At 43.1% G+C, this 20847-nt stretch overlaps 1 protein-coding gene across 2 annotated transcripts in view; it reads right to left on the reverse strand.

Annotated features, from left to right (window-relative positions):
* The window catches only part of ITGA8 (integrin subunit alpha 8), a 120505-nt gene that overhangs the window by 34313 nt on the left and 65345 nt on the right, over positions 1–20847 (reverse strand). For both annotated transcript variants that reach the window (XM_083405728.1, XM_083405729.1), the window contains exons 17-25: positions 19934–20088; positions 18880–19017; positions 18312–18379; positions 16822–16969; positions 10215–10307; positions 6524–6603; positions 5076–5156; positions 1434–1539; positions 234–392 (exon numbers count right to left, since the gene is read on the reverse strand). In XM_083405728.1, the coding sequence (XP_083261854.1) occupies positions 234–392; positions 1434–1539; positions 5076–5156; positions 6524–6603; positions 10215–10307; positions 16822–16969; positions 18312–18379; positions 18880–19017; positions 19934–20088 (1028 nt within the window). The remainder of the gene's footprint in view (positions 1–233; positions 393–1433; positions 1540–5075; positions 5157–6523; positions 6604–10214; positions 10308–16821; positions 16970–18311; positions 18380–18879; positions 19018–19933; positions 20089–20847) is intronic.

Here is a 20847-nt window from a genome sequence, read left to right on the forward strand (position 1 = left end):
CCTAAAGATATGTAATGAAGGTGCCAAGTGAGCCTTCCTGGGGAGAGAATTCCACAAACTGGGAGCCACTGCAGAAAAGGCCCCTTCTCGTGTTGCCACCTTCCAGACCTCCTGTGGAGGAGGCACACTAAGAAGGGCCTCAGATGATGATTGCAGAGTCCTGGTTGGAAGTTTGATAAAATAAATAGTTGCTCCATATAGGTGAACCAAGAAACTCCATGTAAGTCCCCTACCTTTATTTCCAAACTATTGATTGCAGAGCTTGTTTGACATTGCAGTGGTCCATGTGTCTGAATGTGAAGGATGTAAAGGAGGAATTCCTTTCTGCTCAGAACTGGCCATTCCACATACAAGACTGTATCATTGATGGCACTTGGCCCAATGTTCTGCAACTACGGAGTAGACACACACAAAGAGAATAAATTGAACTGGAATCCTGCAGCCCAAGATACAGCTTGTTCATTCACATCAATTCTGACCCTTCCCAATGTTTTCTGCTGCTTGTTGCCAGATTGCAATGGTGTGGCGACAGAAGCCAAAACCAGCTGAATTCTCTTGCCATGCACTTGATTCTACCTAGCAATCCTATGTCCTCACAGCTCTCTTCATGGCATGCCAACTTTCTCCTGGGTAATTGCTCACAGCCTACAAATTCTCTTGGCTTTTTGTGTAGCTTTTGAGCCAAACGACTTTCTTGCTGGCTCCTCCTTTCAACTCTGACTGTGTAAACACAGCTGGGTCATTCTTTTCCCAATTGAGAGCTACGCTGGTGGTCAGGAATGATGGGAGTTGGAGTCTGGAAACATCTGGAGAGTCACAGGCTCTGTATTCCCATTCTAGAGCTCTCCTCATTCCCTAATGCTCAGTGATGTTTTTCACAGGGCTCACACACCCAATTGAGTTCTATTGATACTAGTTCCCAGTTGAATGTGGCCATATCTGGGGCAGGAGAATTGTTCAGATTAATTTGGTTGGAAGATGACCCAGAGTGCACTGACTCCTTTTCAGGTTTCAAGAAGTGAGGAAAAGAGTTTTTTAATAGGTGTGTTTGTGTGTGATGTTCAAAGGCATGCTTTTCATGCTTAAAAACAACCTTTATTCTAATATAATTTCCTGTTATTAATATCGGTTACCTCTTGACAGACATGGGTGTATCATCTGGTTCCACATACAGTTCTGTCAATTTCAATCTTGCCAAGGCAACTTCACTTTTTGTGGGTTTTGTGGTGGCTGTGCTTGAAACTGACAGAGGTATGTCTCACAAACAGCTCAGAAGTTCACTCAGCATTGCTGCATGCGAAGTGTTGCTGGCTGGCCAAAATCCCCATCTAGAACCCAATCGCTGGCAAAGAATAATTTCACGGTTTGTCTGTGGAGCATTATACCAACAAATCCCTTGGAAGTCAATGGTTCATTTGTATATGCATATTTACCTGGTATATGTGCTCCACCAAAGGTCCAATCTCATCTTCTTTAGTAGGTTCATCCTTTGGTTCCCAGTTATGAATTGGCAAAATGATTTGTGGAGGATGGGAGACTCTGAAATGGTAGAAAAGTACAGCCCTATCTGATCAATTGTCTGTTATACAAATGAAAAACATTAAATCTGATTTAAGAAAATGATGGTTATGTATGATAGCAACTAGAAATTGTGGGAATTTTTCCATGAGCATATACTGACAGATGCCCATGTAGCTTTTTTAAAAGTGTGGGAGCATGGTATTGTGTTTAGTGCTTGGTTATTTCCCCCAAACCATGCCCGCCTGCCCCACCCTTGATGTCAGGTGAGAGGCAAGCAAGGGCGTGGCTGCCATCACTTAAAAGTCAGTTTGAAGCAGTTTGCATTGAAAACTATTTGAAACACACTTCAAAGTGATGCCTCTTAGTGCCCATTAGCTGATCAGTGAGACATTGCCTTTGAAAGTACATTTGCAAGCAGTTTTGTATTGAAATGAACTTCAAAAGGAGCCCCTTTCAAGTTGCCATATGAAGTCATAATGGTGTCAGATGAATGACAGGTGGTTGGCACTGCCCACCTCTCAAAGCTGACCCACAAGTGGTGAGGGAAGGAAGAATCTGGCCAGCTACCAGATCCAGTTCCCCACTCCTGGTTTAGGGTGTTGGCCTAGAACAGAAACAGTGAACACATATAGTTAATTTTCTTAGACTGCAACTCCCATAACCCCTTGTTTTGCTGGCAGGGGCTGATGGGAGCTGTAGTCCAACAGCTCCTGGAGAGCCACTGGTTCCTTATCCCTCCTCTAGAACCAGGGAGACACATGTTCAAATTCCTCTTGAGCCTGGAAACTTGCTGGACAACCTTGTGCTGGTCACTGTCTCTCTTAGCCTGACCCTTTGTGCAGCATTGCTGTGAGGTTCAGAAGAGAGCTGTAGAGAATGACATACATTGGCAAGAGACATACTAGACTCAAAACTGATTGTAATTTGGCCTAGTAAACCAGGATCGAACAGTAGGAAACATGGTAATCTATGGTTTGCCACAAATCAGCAAGAGGGGGTGGAGGAGGAGATTGCATAATGCAATAGGAGGAGAAAGAACCTGAAATCAAAGTTCCATTAGGTTCCATTCCTGTAGAACCAAAACCTTGGTTTGACAGTACGTCTGAATGTCAGATATGTTTATTACGGGAATAATAAATAATAAAGTGTTTATTATGGAAAACACCTATGTAACTGCAGCAAACTCAATTGCTGTGAGAAGCAGCCTTATGCTTTGGTAGATGCTGAGAGGGTTCAGCCTACCTCCTCCTCACTGCACCCCCCAAAATCCTCTTTCCCATATGTGAGCTTCTCCATCACAGTCAAGCTTCAGTCCTAGTTACCCAGCATCCATGTTTGAGGGAATAAAGATAGAGGGAAAGGGGTGGATGTATAGATACTGCCTAGTAGGGCTTCCTTGCACTCTGCCTCCCAAAAATGATACAACAGCTTGCCAAGGCTCTTGGTATGGCAGAGAGGAATATTAGGAATGTTGGGTTTCTCATTACGGCACGAATCTCCAGGCTTTAAGGAAGAGGCAATTGTGCATGAAATTAATCACAGGGTCATTCCAAAGAGACCACCGCTCCATCTTCACACAAGTCCTGTTTGTTCAGCTTGAGGGGGGCACCTCTCAGTTTATAGAGAACATGCTTCAACAGTCTTTCTAAATAGTTAATAGCAATGCAAAGAACCAGACTGCAGAAATTACAATACCCATGAACAACGATAAGGTAACATTATGATTATTTTATTATGGTGATGTCTGTTGTTATGCTTTTCATTATGCTTTTATTATTGATGCTCTGCAATGTGTTCTTATTGTCGTACACCACCCAGGGCTCTTTTGATAAAGGGCAGTATATAAATTGAATAGATAACAGCAAGAATTTTAGTAAACATTTAATTTTCAAGGGAAATTGCTTTGTAAGAAGCAAAGGAAGGAAGGAAAGTTTAAGATGTGTTTGTCTAGCCAAAGATGTATTATTTCATAAACAGCATCCATTTTAATACTCTTTGGAGATCATGAGACATTTCCATGTTGTGTGATGTTCCCAAGTCCTGCAAAGGCAGGATGCACTTTTAGAAGCTGCAGAGTTATGGCTGAGACTGGCTATGTCCAGCCATAGGATTTTAACATCCTGTCCTATTATTTTTATTTCTTCACCTGCTTCCTTCTTAGCAACAGATGTTTACATTTAGGCACTTGACTCGAAGTAGATGCATAGGAATATGCACGCGTTTGATAAAAGTATACTTAAGATTGCTGATATTTTATTAAGGAAACTGGCCACTCTCCGGTGAATTGCTCAATTAGTTCCATGTGTCGTGTGGACCTTTGGCCATACTTCCACAAAGAAGTGTTCTCCATGCTGCAATGTGAACCGGTTTGGAAACTTGGAGAGGTTTCAAGAGCAATTTGTGAGACTGTGTGGGAATGTTGCTCCCAGGGAATACCGCCGAGTGCACAGAAGCCCTTGGGCAACCTGATGGAGCTCTCTGGGCTATGATCCACATCTAAACTCGATTAAGAAAACAAAGGCAGTGGGTCCGCCAGCTCCATTCTCTCTAACTTTTAAAAACATTTTCTAGAGTTCCTAGTTTAGGGATTCTGAATGCGAAGGAAGCACTAATGTCCGGTGCTAAACCAAATGTGCAGAAACAAACACAATGGACAACGGAGGACACATTGTTCCATCTGTCATGTAGCTCAAAGTTAGACAGAGGGGAGGGGGACAAATATACAAAGCACAGTAAGCTTTTAATCCCCATAACAAAGCTAATACACCTAGTCGCAAATATACAATCTGCTCATTTCTTTTATGTGGTAGGGTCAGAACTTCAAGCTCCTGCGCATAGGACTTTTTTGTATGAGGAATTGTTCTGGCAGAATGAGAAATCAGTGGAAATTCCGAATGAGAAAGTTCTATTGAGCAGGGCTAGCCTGAGACTTTTTGGTGCTTGAGGCAAAGGATAGGAGGGTGCACACAAACCCCGCATTCTATGCACAGAAGACGACTATACTGGGCCAGGGTGCCAACTTGAACAAAGTATTGTGGGGAGGGGCAGGTAAGCCCTGCCCTGCGTAACTGATCACATGATGAGGTGCACGCACACCATTTGAATGGCAATGTCCATCAACTTGAGGGTGGGAGGGTGGCCCCCTCAAATATTTTATTGGGAGGGCCAAAGACCCCTCAGTCCCTATGAGTTGGCTCCTACGATCCACACTGGCAATGGGACAGTGTTCTTCAACACATCCGAGGGCGGCAGGTGAGCTTGAGGGGCACAGAAAAGTCTAGGCACAGGTAGGACCAAGTGACACACACAGATCTGTCATCTGAGAATAGCTCAGGAAGAATTGTAGGTTGTTGTCTTTCCTCCTCACTCCAGCATCTGCAACCGATATATGACTCACTCTGCTTAATGGTAGGACCAGCTTGCTTTTGAGCCCAATCCCATTTTTGAACCAATCAACATTGTGGCCTAACTATTGCCCACTCACAGTAAGCTAAGCAAACAGTTATGGTTAGGTTCTTTTTTTAATGTCCAGCCTGAATACAAAATGTACTTACCCTCTGACCTGTACTTGAGCTACTGCACTTATGTCGATCTGAAGGTCAACCAGATTACTGTTGGGATTAACCTTGTTGGAACTAAAAGAAATTTGTGCAAAGGTTAATTATGTTTCACATATATAAACCTGAAAGCATTTTTTACTTAAGCCTATCGTGCTCGGGGCTATAGCACTTATCGAATTAACAATTCTCTCTTTGAGAGATGGAGCAGGGTAGTGGAAGATGCACCCAACTCTCTGGGGCCATTGCAATAATAGATAAGGCCTGGATCTTCATGAAACAAGGAAATGTCATGTGTATATTGGTAACTCTGAAGGAACTGGTTCTTCCTCCACATTCTTCTCCCAATATCCTAATAATAACCTACCCAAAATAGGATATAGGTTATAAAACCTTCCTTCCAACATTATTGGTCAATTGCTAAGAGAGTTGACATGGATCAAGGGGTAACGATTATCATTCCTCAATGAAAAGGAAGAAATATTAGAAATAAGAGAGAAAGCATTTGTGCCATACTTTGAAGAGTATAGAAATATTTCCAGAGGGTCTATGCACCACCGAGCTGGCAAGCAGAACACCTGGAAAAATCACCTGTTGCATTAGCTTCAATCTTTGTAATATACCACATGCTTTGTAATCTTTGTAATCTACCAGTTTATTCCAGAGTTACTTTGTGTAGAGAGAAATCACAGCTCTAACCACATTCCTGACTACTCATACAGGCTCATTTCACAAGTTTTAAAAATGCTAACAAAAGAGGCACACATTTAATTAAATGAAGAAATGTCTCATTTCTACTTCAAGTACCTATATATTATTATATCAACATGAAAATATATTTACTATGATAGTAATCAGATTACATGTTCCAGTAATGCAACAAAACTCAGGACTTCTGAAGACTGATCTTGTGATGTGGTTAGGAAACACATCTAGAGTGATGATAGCTGCTCTTTGGAAAAGCCCCATGACATATGTCTCTTATCCAGTAATCTTTCCTTCTGTAGCAACTTCACCAAATTCATGGACATGTGGACTGGACTAGTGATAAACTGCCTTCTGCTTTGTAAACTTTACTTGGACCATTCCTTTGTTACTGCTGAGAATGATGGAGAATCTCTGGAGGAAAGTAACTATCTTTTGGAGGCTTTTCCTACCCTTTCAAGATAAGAAAAAGAAATTTTATTTCTTATCCTCTGCTAAATACACACCATAGAGCAGAAATTACCAGCATGGCACCTTAACGGTACCCTTGAGATTTTTCTTGGTGCTCCTAAAGCCTTAAACATGCACCCACCCACCAGCAACTTGGTCATGAGGTGGTGAATGCAATTACCTTTTTCTCCCTTGAAAACTATGTATGGCTAAAGGAGGAAGTTGGGAAAGTAGCACTCTTTCCTACTGCCTCTTTCAGCTCCATGCGCTTTTCAATACTCACAGCTTACCTTCTCACTTGCAGTTCAAACTGGATGCTGAATTCGGCATTTTCAAAACGCTGAACAGTAAACCGGATGCCTGTAGAAAACTAGGAGTCAAAATTCACTAATTAGAACTGTGAGCATTTGACTGCGCTACATTTAAAGGCGATAGACCTCAGTTGGTCTAAATTGGCCCTAGATGGTGCCATTTGGAAATGCAAGGTATACCAATGTAAAGGTAAAGGGACCCCTTAGGTCCAGTCGTGACCAACTCTGGGGTTGCGGCGCTCATCTCGCTTTATTGGCCGAGGGAGCCGGCGTACAGGTCATGTGGCCATCTTGAATAAGCTACTTCTGGCGAACCAGAGCAGCACACGGAAATGCTGTTTACCTTCCCGCCGGAGCAGTACATATTTATCTACTTGCACTTTGATGTACTTTTGAACTGCTAGGTTGGCAGGAGCAGGGACCGAGCAACGGGAGCTCACCCCATCATGGGGATTCAAACCGCCGACCTTCTGATCGGCAAGTCCTAGGCTCTGTGGTTTAACCCACAGCGCCACCCGCGTCCCTTTAGTTGCACCCCTGTACCAATGTACAGGGGTGCAAATAATTCTTCAAGCTGTGGTTGCCCACTCCCTGCTCATCTAGTAACTTTAAAGAGCCAATAGGTCTTATTTTCCATAAAGAAATAAGATTGCCAGACTTGCTCTATACAATTAGAAGGGAGAATGAAAAATTGTCCTCATATCCTTAAAGGCTTCACTTAGGCATCTGGTTGGCCTCTATGAGAACAGGATTCTGGACTAGACAGGCCTCTGGCCTGTTCCAACAGGGCTCTTCTTATATTTTTAATGCACCTGCCCCAAAGTCATAACTTAGGAAATAATAATAACTGGGCCTTGGACCAGTATACCTGAAGAAGCGTCTCCACCCCCATCATCCAGCCCAGACACTTACGGTCCAGCTCTGAGGGCCTTCTGGCGGTTCCCTCACTGTGAGAAGTGAGGGAACCAGGCAGAGGGCCTTCTCAGTAGTGGCGCCCACCCTGTGGAACACTCTCCCATCAGATGTCAAGGAAATAAACAACTACCTGACTTTTAGAAGACTTCTGAAGGCAGCCCTGTTTAGGGAAGTTTTTAATATTTGCTGTTTTATCGTGTTTTTAATATTCTGTTGGGAGCTGCCCAGAGTGGCTGGGGAAACTATATATATATATATATATATATATATATATATATATATAATTATTTTATTTTATTTTTACTTTTTTATTTGTACCCTGCCCATCTAACTGAGTTGCCCCAGCCACTCTGGGCAGCTTCCAACATACATAAAAACACAATAAAGCATTACATACTAAAAGGCTTCCCTATACAGGTAATGTGCACTACAGTCCTGATGATGAACACATGAGCCTCACTTTGAGACTTTACATAGAACAAAACTACACTCCTGTTGTAAGGTACTAATGAGTAGCAGATGACGCCTCTGCATGGCGACAGTTTTTAAAGGTGGCTTTTGGTCCTTGACACTCCTGGTAATAAGAGGCAAATGAGGTTCACATATGCCACCAATAAAACTCCACAGAGACTAACACACAGCGTTTTACTCAGTTTAGTAAGTGGGAACATAAAAAGAGCCCTTTGGGGTCAGATCAAAGGCCAATTTAGCCCAGCATCCTGTTATTGCAGTAATCAACCATATAATTATGGAAAGCCTGATATCAGGACCCGAGTACAACAGCACTCTCCCCCATTTAAATCTTCCTTTAAATTCCTAGGAGTTTATCTCAGTGAAGACCTTACTTGGTAAATAAATACAACCCAGGTGGTTAAGAAAGCCCAACAGAGACTCCATCTCCTCAGAGTATTGCGGAAGAACAATGTCAATCAACATTTGATGATCTCCTTCTACCGGTCAACAATAGAAAGTGTCCTTTCATACTGCATCACAGTGTGGTACGCTGGTTTGACATAAACTGATAGGAAGTGCCTACAGAGGGCGGTGAATACAGCACAAGATATTATGGGCTGTCCCGTGAATCTGCTGGATGAAATAGCGGAAGAACGTTGCCTCAGAAGAGTGAGGAAAATTATCAGGGTTGATTCACACCCTGGTCGGCACTTTCTTGATCTCCTGCCCTCAGGCAAAAGATACAGAAGCATGATTAGTCGCACCAACAGGGTAAAGAACAGCTTCTATCTGTGGGCTGTTAGGCTGCTGAATGAAAAGATAACAACAGGGCAACTGACTTTCGGGTTTGGTGTGTGTGTGTCAGTAAACGAGGGGAATTAAGACTAAGAGAGCTGAGTGGGGGGTGCTCGTGTAATCTCACTGTATACAAGTTGTACAAGTGACAATAAAGTACCGGTATTTCAATTTGCAATTCCCAGCAAGCAGTATTCAGAGGCACACTGCCTACAACAGTGGATGTGGTAAACAGCCATCAGGACTAATGACAATTAATAGCCTTTATCCTACATGAATTTTCATTATCCCCCTTTTAAAGCTGTCCAATCTGGTGGCCGTTGTTACAGCGTCTGCAGTTAATTCAACAGTTTAGCTATGCCCTGTGTGGAGAAACACTTCTTTTGGCTGCCCTGCATCTTCCAACATCCCACTTCATAGGATAGCTGCAGGTTCCAGCACTATGAGAGAAGGCGTAAAAACTTTGCCCACTTCTATCATCTCCCCACCCCCTACACACCTATTTTTTAATTGACAAAAACCCCATCCTCATAGGGGAGCTGTTCCAACCAACCCAATAATCAGTTCTCTGGAACTTATCCATCAATAGATTTTACTCCAATGCCATAAATGTAGGTGAACACACTTTCATGTTTTAACACATGCAATTAAGTTTGCTTGAATTATCTATATATTCCCTGGCATTTCAAGCAAAACAACAACAATAACAACATCAACAACAGTCATATATAATGATCTTAAAGTCCATCCCATCACAGAAAATACCAAGGGGGTACCAGCAATTGCTGCTTTTTCCACTCGTATTTTTGTTTGCAAATAAATGCACTTCTAATGTTAGTTGTGATTCAAATGACTCTGATGTAAACAAAACCATGATAACAATCAAGAGTAACGTATTTTAGTGTTTCCACCCATCACAAAACAAATAATATAATCAGACTGTGGAAATTCTCAAGTGAATTGTCCTCAGTGGAGACATTCCATTCCTAATCAGATGTATGTACCTACATTCAGTAATTGTTCAGAAGTGATGTAAGCCAGAGTATGTTGGAATAATCCTTGACAGTGCCATTTTTCACATGTCTTCTGAATAGACATGGAAAGGATTGCATTGTCAAGGATTATACAATGTATTAAGTGAGGCTTAGAGTTCAATGGGTTTATTATCAGGCAAATGGATAGGACTGGAGTCTAAATCTCAGTGAAAGCAATCGGACAAGTGTGCACTTAAGTACTCAGGCCCAATTAATTTGCCAGAATATGAGCCGATTACTTCAAATGGATTGTGGCCTGGTTCATAAATAAGTTAACCAACCAGTCTATTATCTTTTAAAAACTATAATGTAACGCTGTCTTCTATTATACAAACCATTTTCTGGCCAAATATATCTATTTTTAAAGCTGCCTCTTATTGACACAAATTCCCCTAATTGAGGCAGTTTTCCATTAACTCCCCCAAACAATTCAATTTGATAAAAATCAGCAAACGTTTCTGGTGTTGTCTTACATTTGTTCCAGCTGCCATGGGGTTCCCAAGGTCACAAATCACCATTCTAGTTTCATTTTCCATCTTGTAATCGCAGCTCAGCACGCGCAAGGCCTGTAACAAAAGAACACCAACAGGGAGGTCAAGGGTCAATCCAGAATGTATCCTGTTGGCAAAATGAATGGCTTTTAGATGGCAAGATTACTCCTGATTTCAAACACCTGCACAGAGGCCCAATCTTTCATTCATGCTTAAGGAAGGCTTGACACTTTGAAGAGAATTAAATAATATATCTGTCTTTTCTTTTTTGGAAGGAAAAATAAGATTTACATATTTATTTCTTGCATTATCTGCTCTTTCACTACAGGTTCGAAGAGAAAATATCTATGGAGTGAAGCCAAGTTGCTAGCAAAGTTGCATTGTCTGTGTACAACTATTGCAACGGAGTTGAGCTTTAGGACAAAATAAATTGTTTGCCGTGCCGAAGAGCTTTGCAGAAGTGGGCGAGAATAATTTACCTTTTCCAAAGGCAGTAGGAAAAGTACGTTTTCACTTCCATATTAATTTCAGTGGTGACGTTTGTGCTTCTGATTGAAATGGAAGGTTCCCCCTTGGAGAGACTGTCAGAGCATTTTCTCCATGCAGTGGGCATAACAATTAAATAAAAGTTTCTTACCCCTGCTGGGTGCTGTTGTCTATACATGCCACACTTGCAAATCAACACAGCCACCATCCCCAGATGGTGGATACACAATGCTAGATTGCAGAGTCTGCATGTCTCTGGGCCAGTGCAGGGAATAAGAATCTTTCAAATGTTATGTGTATCATGTGAAACAGTTAGTGGTCTCCATACTGGTGTTTTAATATTTCATAAGGGAGACAGCTCGGTGGTAGAGAAACTGTTTTGCATGCAGAATGTCACAGGTTCAACCCCTGTCAATTCCATACTGTCCAACATTTTCAAGCCCCAAATTGGGACATGTGTCTTCTAGGACGCGCTCCCAGGTGAGTCATGTGATCCGCACATTGCTCTCGCCCCTCCCCCCAAAGCGCTTTTTGGGGGGGAGCGCAGCGTGAGAGCATGCATGATTACAACACCCAAAATGGCTGCCGAGATCTCACGTGAAAAAACGGGATGTCCCATTTTGAACGGGGCACTTGGAAGGTATGCAATTCCAGACAGGGATCAGAAAGATGCCTGCCTCAAACCCTGGAGAGTTGCTGATAGTCAGCGTCAACAGTACTGAGTTAGATAAGACCAAACATCTGACTTGGCAGCTTCTCAGGTCCCTAGCAGCCCTCAAGAAGGAAAGATAGTGAATGGTGCCTTTCATTTAAGATGGACATTCACAGATTCTGGTCCGACAGCCTCACTTGTCTACACATAGGCAGGGAGAGTTGGGTGCTTCGAAAGTGTGAATTCAACTTGGATCTGTGTGTCGAAAAGGCACCCAAAAATGTCCCTTTTGTGGGTTTGTGTAGGTGCGCAATTGATGTGTGTGCAAATGGATGGATGGATCACGGCAGGTGTGAGAGTCAAAGAGTGTGCTGTTGTGATGATCTTAAGAGAGGAAGCATTTGTGTGGGACCAGCCCTGCCTACCATGGCTCTGCCCCCAGACAGTTCTCCTTTGAGGGTATGCAGCCCTCAGTAGCAAAAATGTCACTCACTCCTGATGTGTACATTACCTTACAAAAGGCATTCACAAACATTTAAAGAGCAGTTGTCAAACAGTTCCTGGATTTGGAGGATGAAAGGTATGTAACAGGTGTTAGGGAACCTCAGCCCAGGCCATCCCCCTAATCCCTGGCCCTGTTCTGTGCACTGGGCCTTGCTGTAATGTGCCCCTGAAATGTGGGAATGCTTTCTGCTTGCCTGGATGGGGGACAGAGATTTCTGTATGCATCTGGTATGTAGAAACCTCTGGCTTTTCCATGGCTACAGTGTCGCCTTCTGTGCAAAAGGCAACAGCCACATACCGTATTTTCTGAAGATAGCCCTGTTTAGGGAAGCTTTTAATGTTTGATGTATTACAGTATTTTAATATTTTTTTGGAAGCCGCCCAGAGTGGCTGAGGAAGCCCAGCCAGATGGGCGGGGTATAAATAAATAAATAAATAAATAAATAAATAAATAAATAATAATAATTCCGTGCATAAGATGCCCCCTATTTTGGGGGGCTCAAATTTGAGAAAATAGGGGGAGGTGGCCGACGTTGTTGAGCTTTATTTGGGAGGGAACGCAGAAAATCACTAAGCTGTCAGATAAACACTGACAATTACTCGCGTCGTAAAAGCAAACAAGCGTCTGCCCGCTCATCACGTCCAATTGTCGCAGCAGCAGCCAATCCACAGCAGCCATTGCCGCATCAACAAATCAACCACCCAATTACCGCAGCAGCAGCCAATCCAAAGCAGCCCTTCCCACAGCCACCAATCACCCACCAAATCACCGCTGACAAGCTGCAACCAATCACCCGTCCCCCTATGCACTATCTATGTATAAGACAACTCCCATTTTTAAACATTAATTTAGAGTAAAAAATCCTCGTCTTATACATGGAAAAGTATGGTACACTGCACAGCCCACTTCTGCCTCTGGTGATGCCCATGTTTGGCTTCAGCCCCACAGGCATGCAACTCATGGAAGGCATCCTCCAACAGAATGCAACCCTTTGGCTGAAAAAAAAGTTCCCAACTCCTGGCATGTGGTGACATCACAGGCACTAACCAATAAGCTACCTATAACCAACTGGTTGTGGGATGCGGGTGGCGCTGTGGGTAAAAGCCTCAGCGCCTAGGGCTTGCCGATCAAAAGGTCGGCGGTTTGAATCCCCGTGGCGGGGTGCGCTCCCGTTGCTCGGTCCCAGCGCCTGCCAACCTAGCAGTTCGAAAGCACCCCTGGGTGCAAGTAGATAAATAGGGACCGCTTACTAGCGGGAAGGTAAACGGCGTTTCCGTGTGCGGCTCTGGCTCGCCAGAGCAACGATGTCACGCTGGCCACGTGACCCGGAAGTGTCTTCGGACAGCACTGGCCCCCGGCCTCTTGAGTGAGATGGGTGCACAACCCTAGAGTCTGTCAAGACTGGCCCGTACGGGCAGGGGTACCTTTACCTTTACCTTAACCAACTGGTTATCCCCATTCAAATCAAAGCTCTCTGAAGATACACACAACTGTTTTAATTTTCTTACTGGGGCCTGCCTTGGAAGGGAAACACCAATGAACCTCTTTGGCTGCTCTCAAATTGTCACATCTGTCTTCGCTTTCTGAAAGGACTCAACTTATTTCTGCCCAAGAGAACAGAAGTAATTAGCACTCTACTAAAGAATTGTGTTTTTCTCAATCACCCAGAGAAATCTGCTGCTGATGGATGTTCCAAAAGTGTTGAGGGCACATCTAGCTGTAAAAATGCAACAATTTAAGTACTGTGAATGCATCCAAGGATTGTGAAGTTAGGGTCCTGCCACCCCTGTGTTCTGACTTTCAGCCCTGCATTCTATCCACCCCATATCCCAGGCTACTTTTTGTTGCTTTGATGGTGCTATTTTTTCTCTTTTTTTAGACTAAAGACACTTCTGATCTTTCTGTGTATTATTATCTCTGGCCTCCTTTCTCTAGCCAGGTCATCTGTATAAACAGAAGGGAACAGAGGGAGAAAGAACAGGGAGCTGCAAGACAGGAGAAGTTGCATAATAGGGGCTTGAACGAAAGAAAAAACAGTCTTATTTGTCTTTCTTTGCCTTAATTCGTTGGCACCGTTAGCTAGAGAAATAAAATCATATGAGGAATGTATATGGCAGAACTTCTGAAAAGCATGAGGCACTGTACATGCCCCAGTGATTGTACTTTTACATACAGTGGCTCAGAAATGTGAGGAATCCTGTGCTTTACATAGCAGCCAGCTAATTTAACTTTATGTAGGAAACTAGTTCCTGGCAGCGGCCACCAATGTGGCTCCTGGGAGCACACATGTGCCCGGAGAGGCCATTTCTGGCACCCACAGGATCTCACCCACCATTGAAATTAGACTTGAAAGAAGCGGTCTGTTGGTAGCCAATGGAACAGGTAGAATGGTGTACTTGGTTGTGGTCTGTGTGTGGTGCCCATGGCAGCTTCTCCAAAGTCCTTCAAGAGGGAGTGAGTTTCAAAGAACACTGGTGCCACAGCACACGAGGCCCTTTCCACCCGTGTTCTTTCTGATGTTGTTGGACTCCAATGCCCACCAGCCTCAGCCAGCATGGCCAATTGTCAGGGATGATGGGACTTGCAGTCCAGTAATATCTGGAGGACCAGAAATTCCCCATGTCAACCCTATTCATCACCCTCATTGACCATCCAAGGACTCCTTACACAGAACTGACTAGGTGACCCTTATGCCTCATCCATGAATATGAAGTCTCTGTAAGACTTGGTAGCATGCATTAGTTAGTCTTTTGTGTGTTTTCTTCACCGTATTTTTCTGCTTGCCCTTTGTTCCTTATCTTTATTAATGAAAACAAGGCACACCCAAGAAACATCACACCACTGACCTAATGGATAAAGCTCAGTTCCTCCCCATATTTTAAACCCACTTAGCTCAAAGGACAGCAAGATTGCAGAAATTGTACTGTAGAAATTATTCTTGTATCGGAGAATAAAGACCTGGGTATTTGCAAAGGAGAACAACTGACATATGTTCTATTGGCAGTTCCCCATGTCACATTTGCTAATCCATTAACACCTCCAAATATTTAGCCACACTAGCCTTTTACTACACACTAGGAATGACTTTCTTTCCCCTTTTGTAGGAACACATGGCTTATTTTTACCGCTCTGAACAGTAGCAAAACCTGACCAATTAACATCAGCACCAGTGCAACCTGGATCTGGTTTCAAGTGGAAACGAGAGGAATGTGGACGAAAATGGGCAACCTAGCAGAACTCCCGGATGAATGAAGCTGTGTAGGCTTTAAAACTGGCAGAGCTGCCTGTGTGATGATGATTAATCACTGGCCACAAATGATTTCCCCAAAGGCCCGGATATTAATGGCCTGAGTGTTAGCTGTTGACATTCTAACACCCAGCTCTGGCACAGAAAGTTACATGGAATTAAGTGCCACTAGCATCAAGGACACCTGCTCCTGGTGTGAGTGTATTTAAGACATGGAATCTGGTATTTCTTTTTCTCCCCTCCCCTCCCGGGGTGGTGGCGGCAGCTCTAATTAAGCTGATTTCCACTCCCCCCCCCCCGCCAGCTAGCAGCTAAACGTTTATTCCTCAAATGAGCAAAAAAACCACCACACAAACAAATGAAAATCCTCTGCTGCACTGAGTTTCTGCTTTGACACACATTTGTCTAGCCGCAACAGTTGTTGTTGTTGTTGTTGTTGTTGTTACTATTTAAATATTTGTTAAATTTATAACCTGCCCTTCCTCTTAAAGATGCCCTGGGTGACAAACAACAAGTGATAAAACACTAGAAACATCTCTAAAACATCTTAAACACTTTTTGAGTGACGCTATAAAATTATGTCACCATCGGTCCTAAGAGCCATTTCTGTACTTCACGTTGTCTGGACAGTTTTATCCTAAAGTAACTCCTACTATGTTTCGTTAACTGTGTTGTGTTATGATCCATGTATATGATGTGCTTTTTCTATGCCAATAAAGGAGATTGATTGATTGATTGATTGATTGACATCTTAAACACATTTCCAATGCTGATTCTAACATACCTGCCTCAACAACTTACACCCTCATAATACAATAATAAAGCTTCATGCTGTGACCTTCACAACTGCACAATAGACTGGACAGAACACCAAATCACATCTGGTAGCAAAAGGGTCAGGTTTTTAAATATTATTTTTAGAGATGAGTCTACAAATACAAGACAAAGCTTTGTTTAATTTAAAAATATAGCCTCTAAGAATAGCACAGTTCCTTTCTTGTCAACTGTTACAGACAGACCTTTCTTACCCCCTTCAGTGAGTTTTGCATCAGTGGAACAGGCTAAAGAAGAGGAGCAGGAAGTTATTTTCAACACAAGAAAAATATTTGATTCTCGAAAGGAAATTAACTTGGCACACCTTGGTTTCTTGGGGGGGGGGGGCGTGTCATGCTTTGAACTATCCAAAATAAAGTTCATGCTGTATCAGCTTGCAGGCTTTGTAGTCAGATGAATTGATATATGCTGCCCTGTAGTGAGCACATGAATTGTCTGTGTATTTAGGGGATAGAATTTCATCTCGGCTCCTCCAAAAGTGCCTCTAAACTTTTCAACTAAAACAAACTACGGCCAGCTCAGTTCAAGCTCCACTGCTGAACAACATTACAATAACCAGTCTTCCCTTGCTTGGTGTCCTCCAGGTGATGTGGGACTACAACTCCTATCAGCCCCTGCCAGCATGGCCAATGGTCAGGGTGATAGAGGGCACCATATTGGGGGAGGCGACTATACATCTTTGTGGGAATAATTAATTTAAAAATATTATTTTTCAGGGCCTGCTATCCCACTTGGTTCAAATAAATATAATTGATGTCAAATATCTATGACTGCCATTGCTTTCCTCCCGCAAAGTGCCTGTATAGGTTTCTGCTATGCAGCCTCTTGTTAGGGAAAAAGAAGATGGCAAGACAATAAATGTTACCTTGCTGTTACGCTCGACACCGGTGTAATCTGCCTCTGGGGGTATCTTAATATGGAGCTCAGCCTCATAGGCACCTTCGCCTTCATTTCTTGAGTTGATCATAAGCGTGACACAGTTTTCCTCCCCAATTATGATCTGATCTCTATCCCTGTAAGAAACAAAGCTCATTTTCATAACAGGTTTTCAAAATACACAACAGTGCCAGTTTCTCAGCAAACTGAGATCCCTTCAGCAGATGTGAGGAGTCATCCCTGTGTCATTATTGCCAAGCTGCACATTTCCTTTCACTTGTGACTTTCAATTAGGGTGGACATAATGACATAAGCAAAGCCTGCTGGGTCAGGCCTGTGGCCCATAGTGGCCAACCTCTTCTCATAGTGGCCAACCAGATGCCTATGGGAAACCAGGGAGAAGGACGTGAACACAACAGCACTCTCCCCTCCTGTGGTTTCCAGCAGCTGATAATAGGAAGCATTACGGTGTCCAACTGTGGAGGTAGAGCCAAGGTAAAGGTAAAGGACCCCTGGATGGTTAAGTCCAGCCAAAGGCGACTATGGGGTTGTGGCACTCATCTCGATTTCAAGGCGAGGGAGCCAGCGTTTGTCCCCAGACAGCTTTCCGGGTCATGTGGCCAGCATGACTAAACTGCTTCTGGCACAACAGACGGAAACCAGAGCGCACGGAAATGCTGTTTACCTTCCTGCTGCAGCAGTACCTATTTATCTACTTGCACTGGTGTACTTTTGAACAGCTAGGTTGGCAGAAGCTGGGACAAAGCAACGGAAGCTCACCCCATCGCAGGGATTTGAACCACCGACCTTCTGATCAGCAAGCCCAAGAGGCTCAGTGGTTTAGACCACAGCGCCACCCGCGTCCCCTGGAGGTAGAGCATGGCCATCATGGCTAGTAGTCACTGATAGTCCTCTCCTCCATGAATTTGTCTAATCCTCTTTTAAAGCCGTCCAATATGCTGGCCTTTACTGCACTGCAGAGGTGTACTTTGGAAAAAAAGGATGCCCGATGTGAGACTAAAATTGCTTTCAAGGAATGCCCTGAGGGTGCAGGGTTTTTTTCACTCCCATCCTCGATCCAGACATGCTTCTCTGTAACAGTACCCTTTCAGCACTGTTGCCAGAAGAGAAGGCTGCAGCCTTGAGCAAAACCAATTACCCATGGCTTTGCTCAGGAAGAATATCTAAAACATTTTTGCTGAAATAAGCAAAATCTGAGCAAGCAGAGCTGTTAAAGAAGTGGCTTTGTTTTGTTTTGTGTTTAGATGTGACAAACCTTTGAAGCTACACATTTAGCAGCTGTAAAAAAACACACACCCTTAAAAGCTCATATCAGCATTCAATAGTTGAAATATCTGCTTCCTATCGGATGGGGCAATCTTGATGGATTTTTCGTCCCCACCCCCTGCCCACATTTTTTTTTAATGAACACCTTTATTCCATTAAGTGCAAAACACAAGTTTATTTGCTCAAACTTACGGCACAGCGGAAAGTTTCAAGTCAGGAATGCACACGTTGTCTTCTCCACAATCCACAAGAATGTAAGCCTGCATTGTTCAAAACATGCATCACTCATGTTAGGGGCTCTGCTTGAAAGGAATCCCAGCCATTTCCTTTCCCTTCCTTCATGCTTGTTTGATAGCCATTAAAAATAAGTCCCTGAAAAGGCTGGATGCTTCCAAACCCCTGATTCCAATACAAAGAGCCAGTGGTGACTGGCTATATATGTAAAGGCATGTTAACGTACTGCATATTAAAAGAGTGAGCACATCTTTCTTTCATTGCTGCGAGGAATATGATTTACAGGCTGTTGCAGTTAGCTAAGAGAATGAGAACATTCAGGAAAAAACACAGGCTGAAAGAGGTTCGAGAAATTTCAGATAGGTCTGGTTCAATTAGCTCACCATAATGAACAAATTAAGCTCTTGTTGTGCACACTGAAAGAATGCTGAAACCCTGAACAAAGCTGCTTATAAAAGATGCCACACAGCATGGAAGCTTTCATGAGCTGTACGGAGGCATAAGAAATACGCATGCAAGACCCTACCTGCTCCCCGATGTAGTTTTCTTGGTAATAGTTCAATATTGGGTCAACAGCGGAACCATCTGAAAAGGTGGATTCATCCAAGCTGTAGTTCAAACTAATGCTGATTGGAGACAACTTATCTCGGTATTCAGTTTCATCCTGCGGGAGAGAAATCACATAGAAACTCTTCACTTATGTTTCACTTCATTAATGCAGTGTGTGTGTGTGTGTGTGTGTGTGTAGTCTTTGTTTCAGCAACGAAGCAATTAATATCCTGATCCTATGGCTGTCTACTAAGAAGTGAGGACCACTGGATTTAGTTAAATTAGGTAAGTTTGCAGACGAATGCTGCTAAAGTCTCCAGAAAGGACAAAGAGCAAGTTACCTCACTTATAGCAAAGTTTCCAAAACACACTGCTTCTGCAACATCTGCACTTGAGAAGCAGGTTGCTAATCTGTGCAGAGCCAGAACTATTTCAAAGCAGTAGTCTGCCATGATGTTGCACTTCTAAAGAGCTCAGTTCCCACAAGCTCTTTGCTGAAATGGAAGCAGCACACATGTGACCTATGGAAGGAATAGTGTTGATGTGTTCCATAGGAAAGGAGTCACATGCATCCGCTTTGAAAAACCACCATTACCTATAACATTCCCTTGTATGTAACCCAAAGGTGCCACCCAAACCCACTTGAGCAGATTGCTTAATCATTTGAATTGTCAAAATAACTCCAACTTATTCATAATCATTACGTCTCTTTTTGAGTCTTTCTGAAAAGCTGCTCTCAGAAAACCAGTGATAACAAATTGTTTCCCCAGAACAGAAAGACCAGTGAGATAAAAGCACATATGTATATTTTTGGGAACTAACCTATAGAAAGCTCACAGTATAAGAGTTGCCACTGATATGGTAGTACAGCTCTCTCCACATCTGTAAAAACATCTGCCCATACAATATGGGGGTGTACTTATATTAGTTCTGTTGACAGTCCTAGTTTAATCATCCAGATAGTGACTATATTCTGAAAGAATTGCCCCCAAAGCAATAATTTTCTGAACACAGCAAAGAGCAAAACTTACTCTGAGATAAACCACAAAGTCCTTGCAAGTGAGCCGCTTCTGCCTGTCTATTGTGAAGAGGAAGACATGCTGGGACTGATGGTAATCAAGCAAGAGGGCACGCTTAACAGCTCCTTTCACTTTTAACACATCTAGCTGGAGTTCAGCTCTCAGAGCTAAAGAGAACGTAAGCAAACCAAACATCATAAAAACAGTCAATTGGATGCTCCACTTCAAATTCTGATCTGCTTTTACAGAAAGCTTATTATTTTTGTTTTATCAACATCTGTATTTCTGACAGAAGTTCACCATTTGTTCAGTTGACCAATGACTGTTTTCCAAAAGGAAATGGTTCAAATACTTCTTATGTCATTACAGCACAAACTGACCATTTCAAAATATTGTACAAAAATGCAAGCAATATTCTTTCAAGTAAAACGTTTTAATCAAGTACGGTAATAGCACTCAGCATGATGAGGTAAATGCCAGGGACCAGGCAGTGCCCTTTCCCAAGGAACTCTGGGAATTGTAGTTCTGAGAGGGAAACAGAGGTCTCCCAACAATTCTCACCACCCTTAACAAACTACAGTTCCCGGAGTTCTTTGGGGAAAGCAGTGACTGCTTAAAGTGGTATGATACTGCTTCAATTGTATAATGCAGATGGTGCCTACATTTGTAAAACCAGGGCTTTCCTTCAAGGGGAACTCACAGTAACTCAATTCCGTCACCTCTCTGGTGGGTGCCATTGCCATTGTAAGAGAACAAGGAAGGTGTTCATGGTGAGTTCTGGCACCTCTTTTTAAAAGAAAAATAACACTGTGTAAAACCCAATCCATCTGGTTTCTTTCAGGTTCAAGGACTGTGATTAGCACAAGGAGGCCGAATGCCTAGATGGGCATTCCCAGTGACTTCTAGAACCCAACTGGGCATGAAGT

This window comes from Podarcis tiliguerta, assembly GCF_965153285.1.
Source record: "Podarcis tiliguerta genome assembly, chromosome: 12".
Taxonomy (NCBI): Eukaryota; Metazoa; Chordata; class Lepidosauria; order Squamata; family Lacertidae; genus Podarcis; species Podarcis tiliguerta.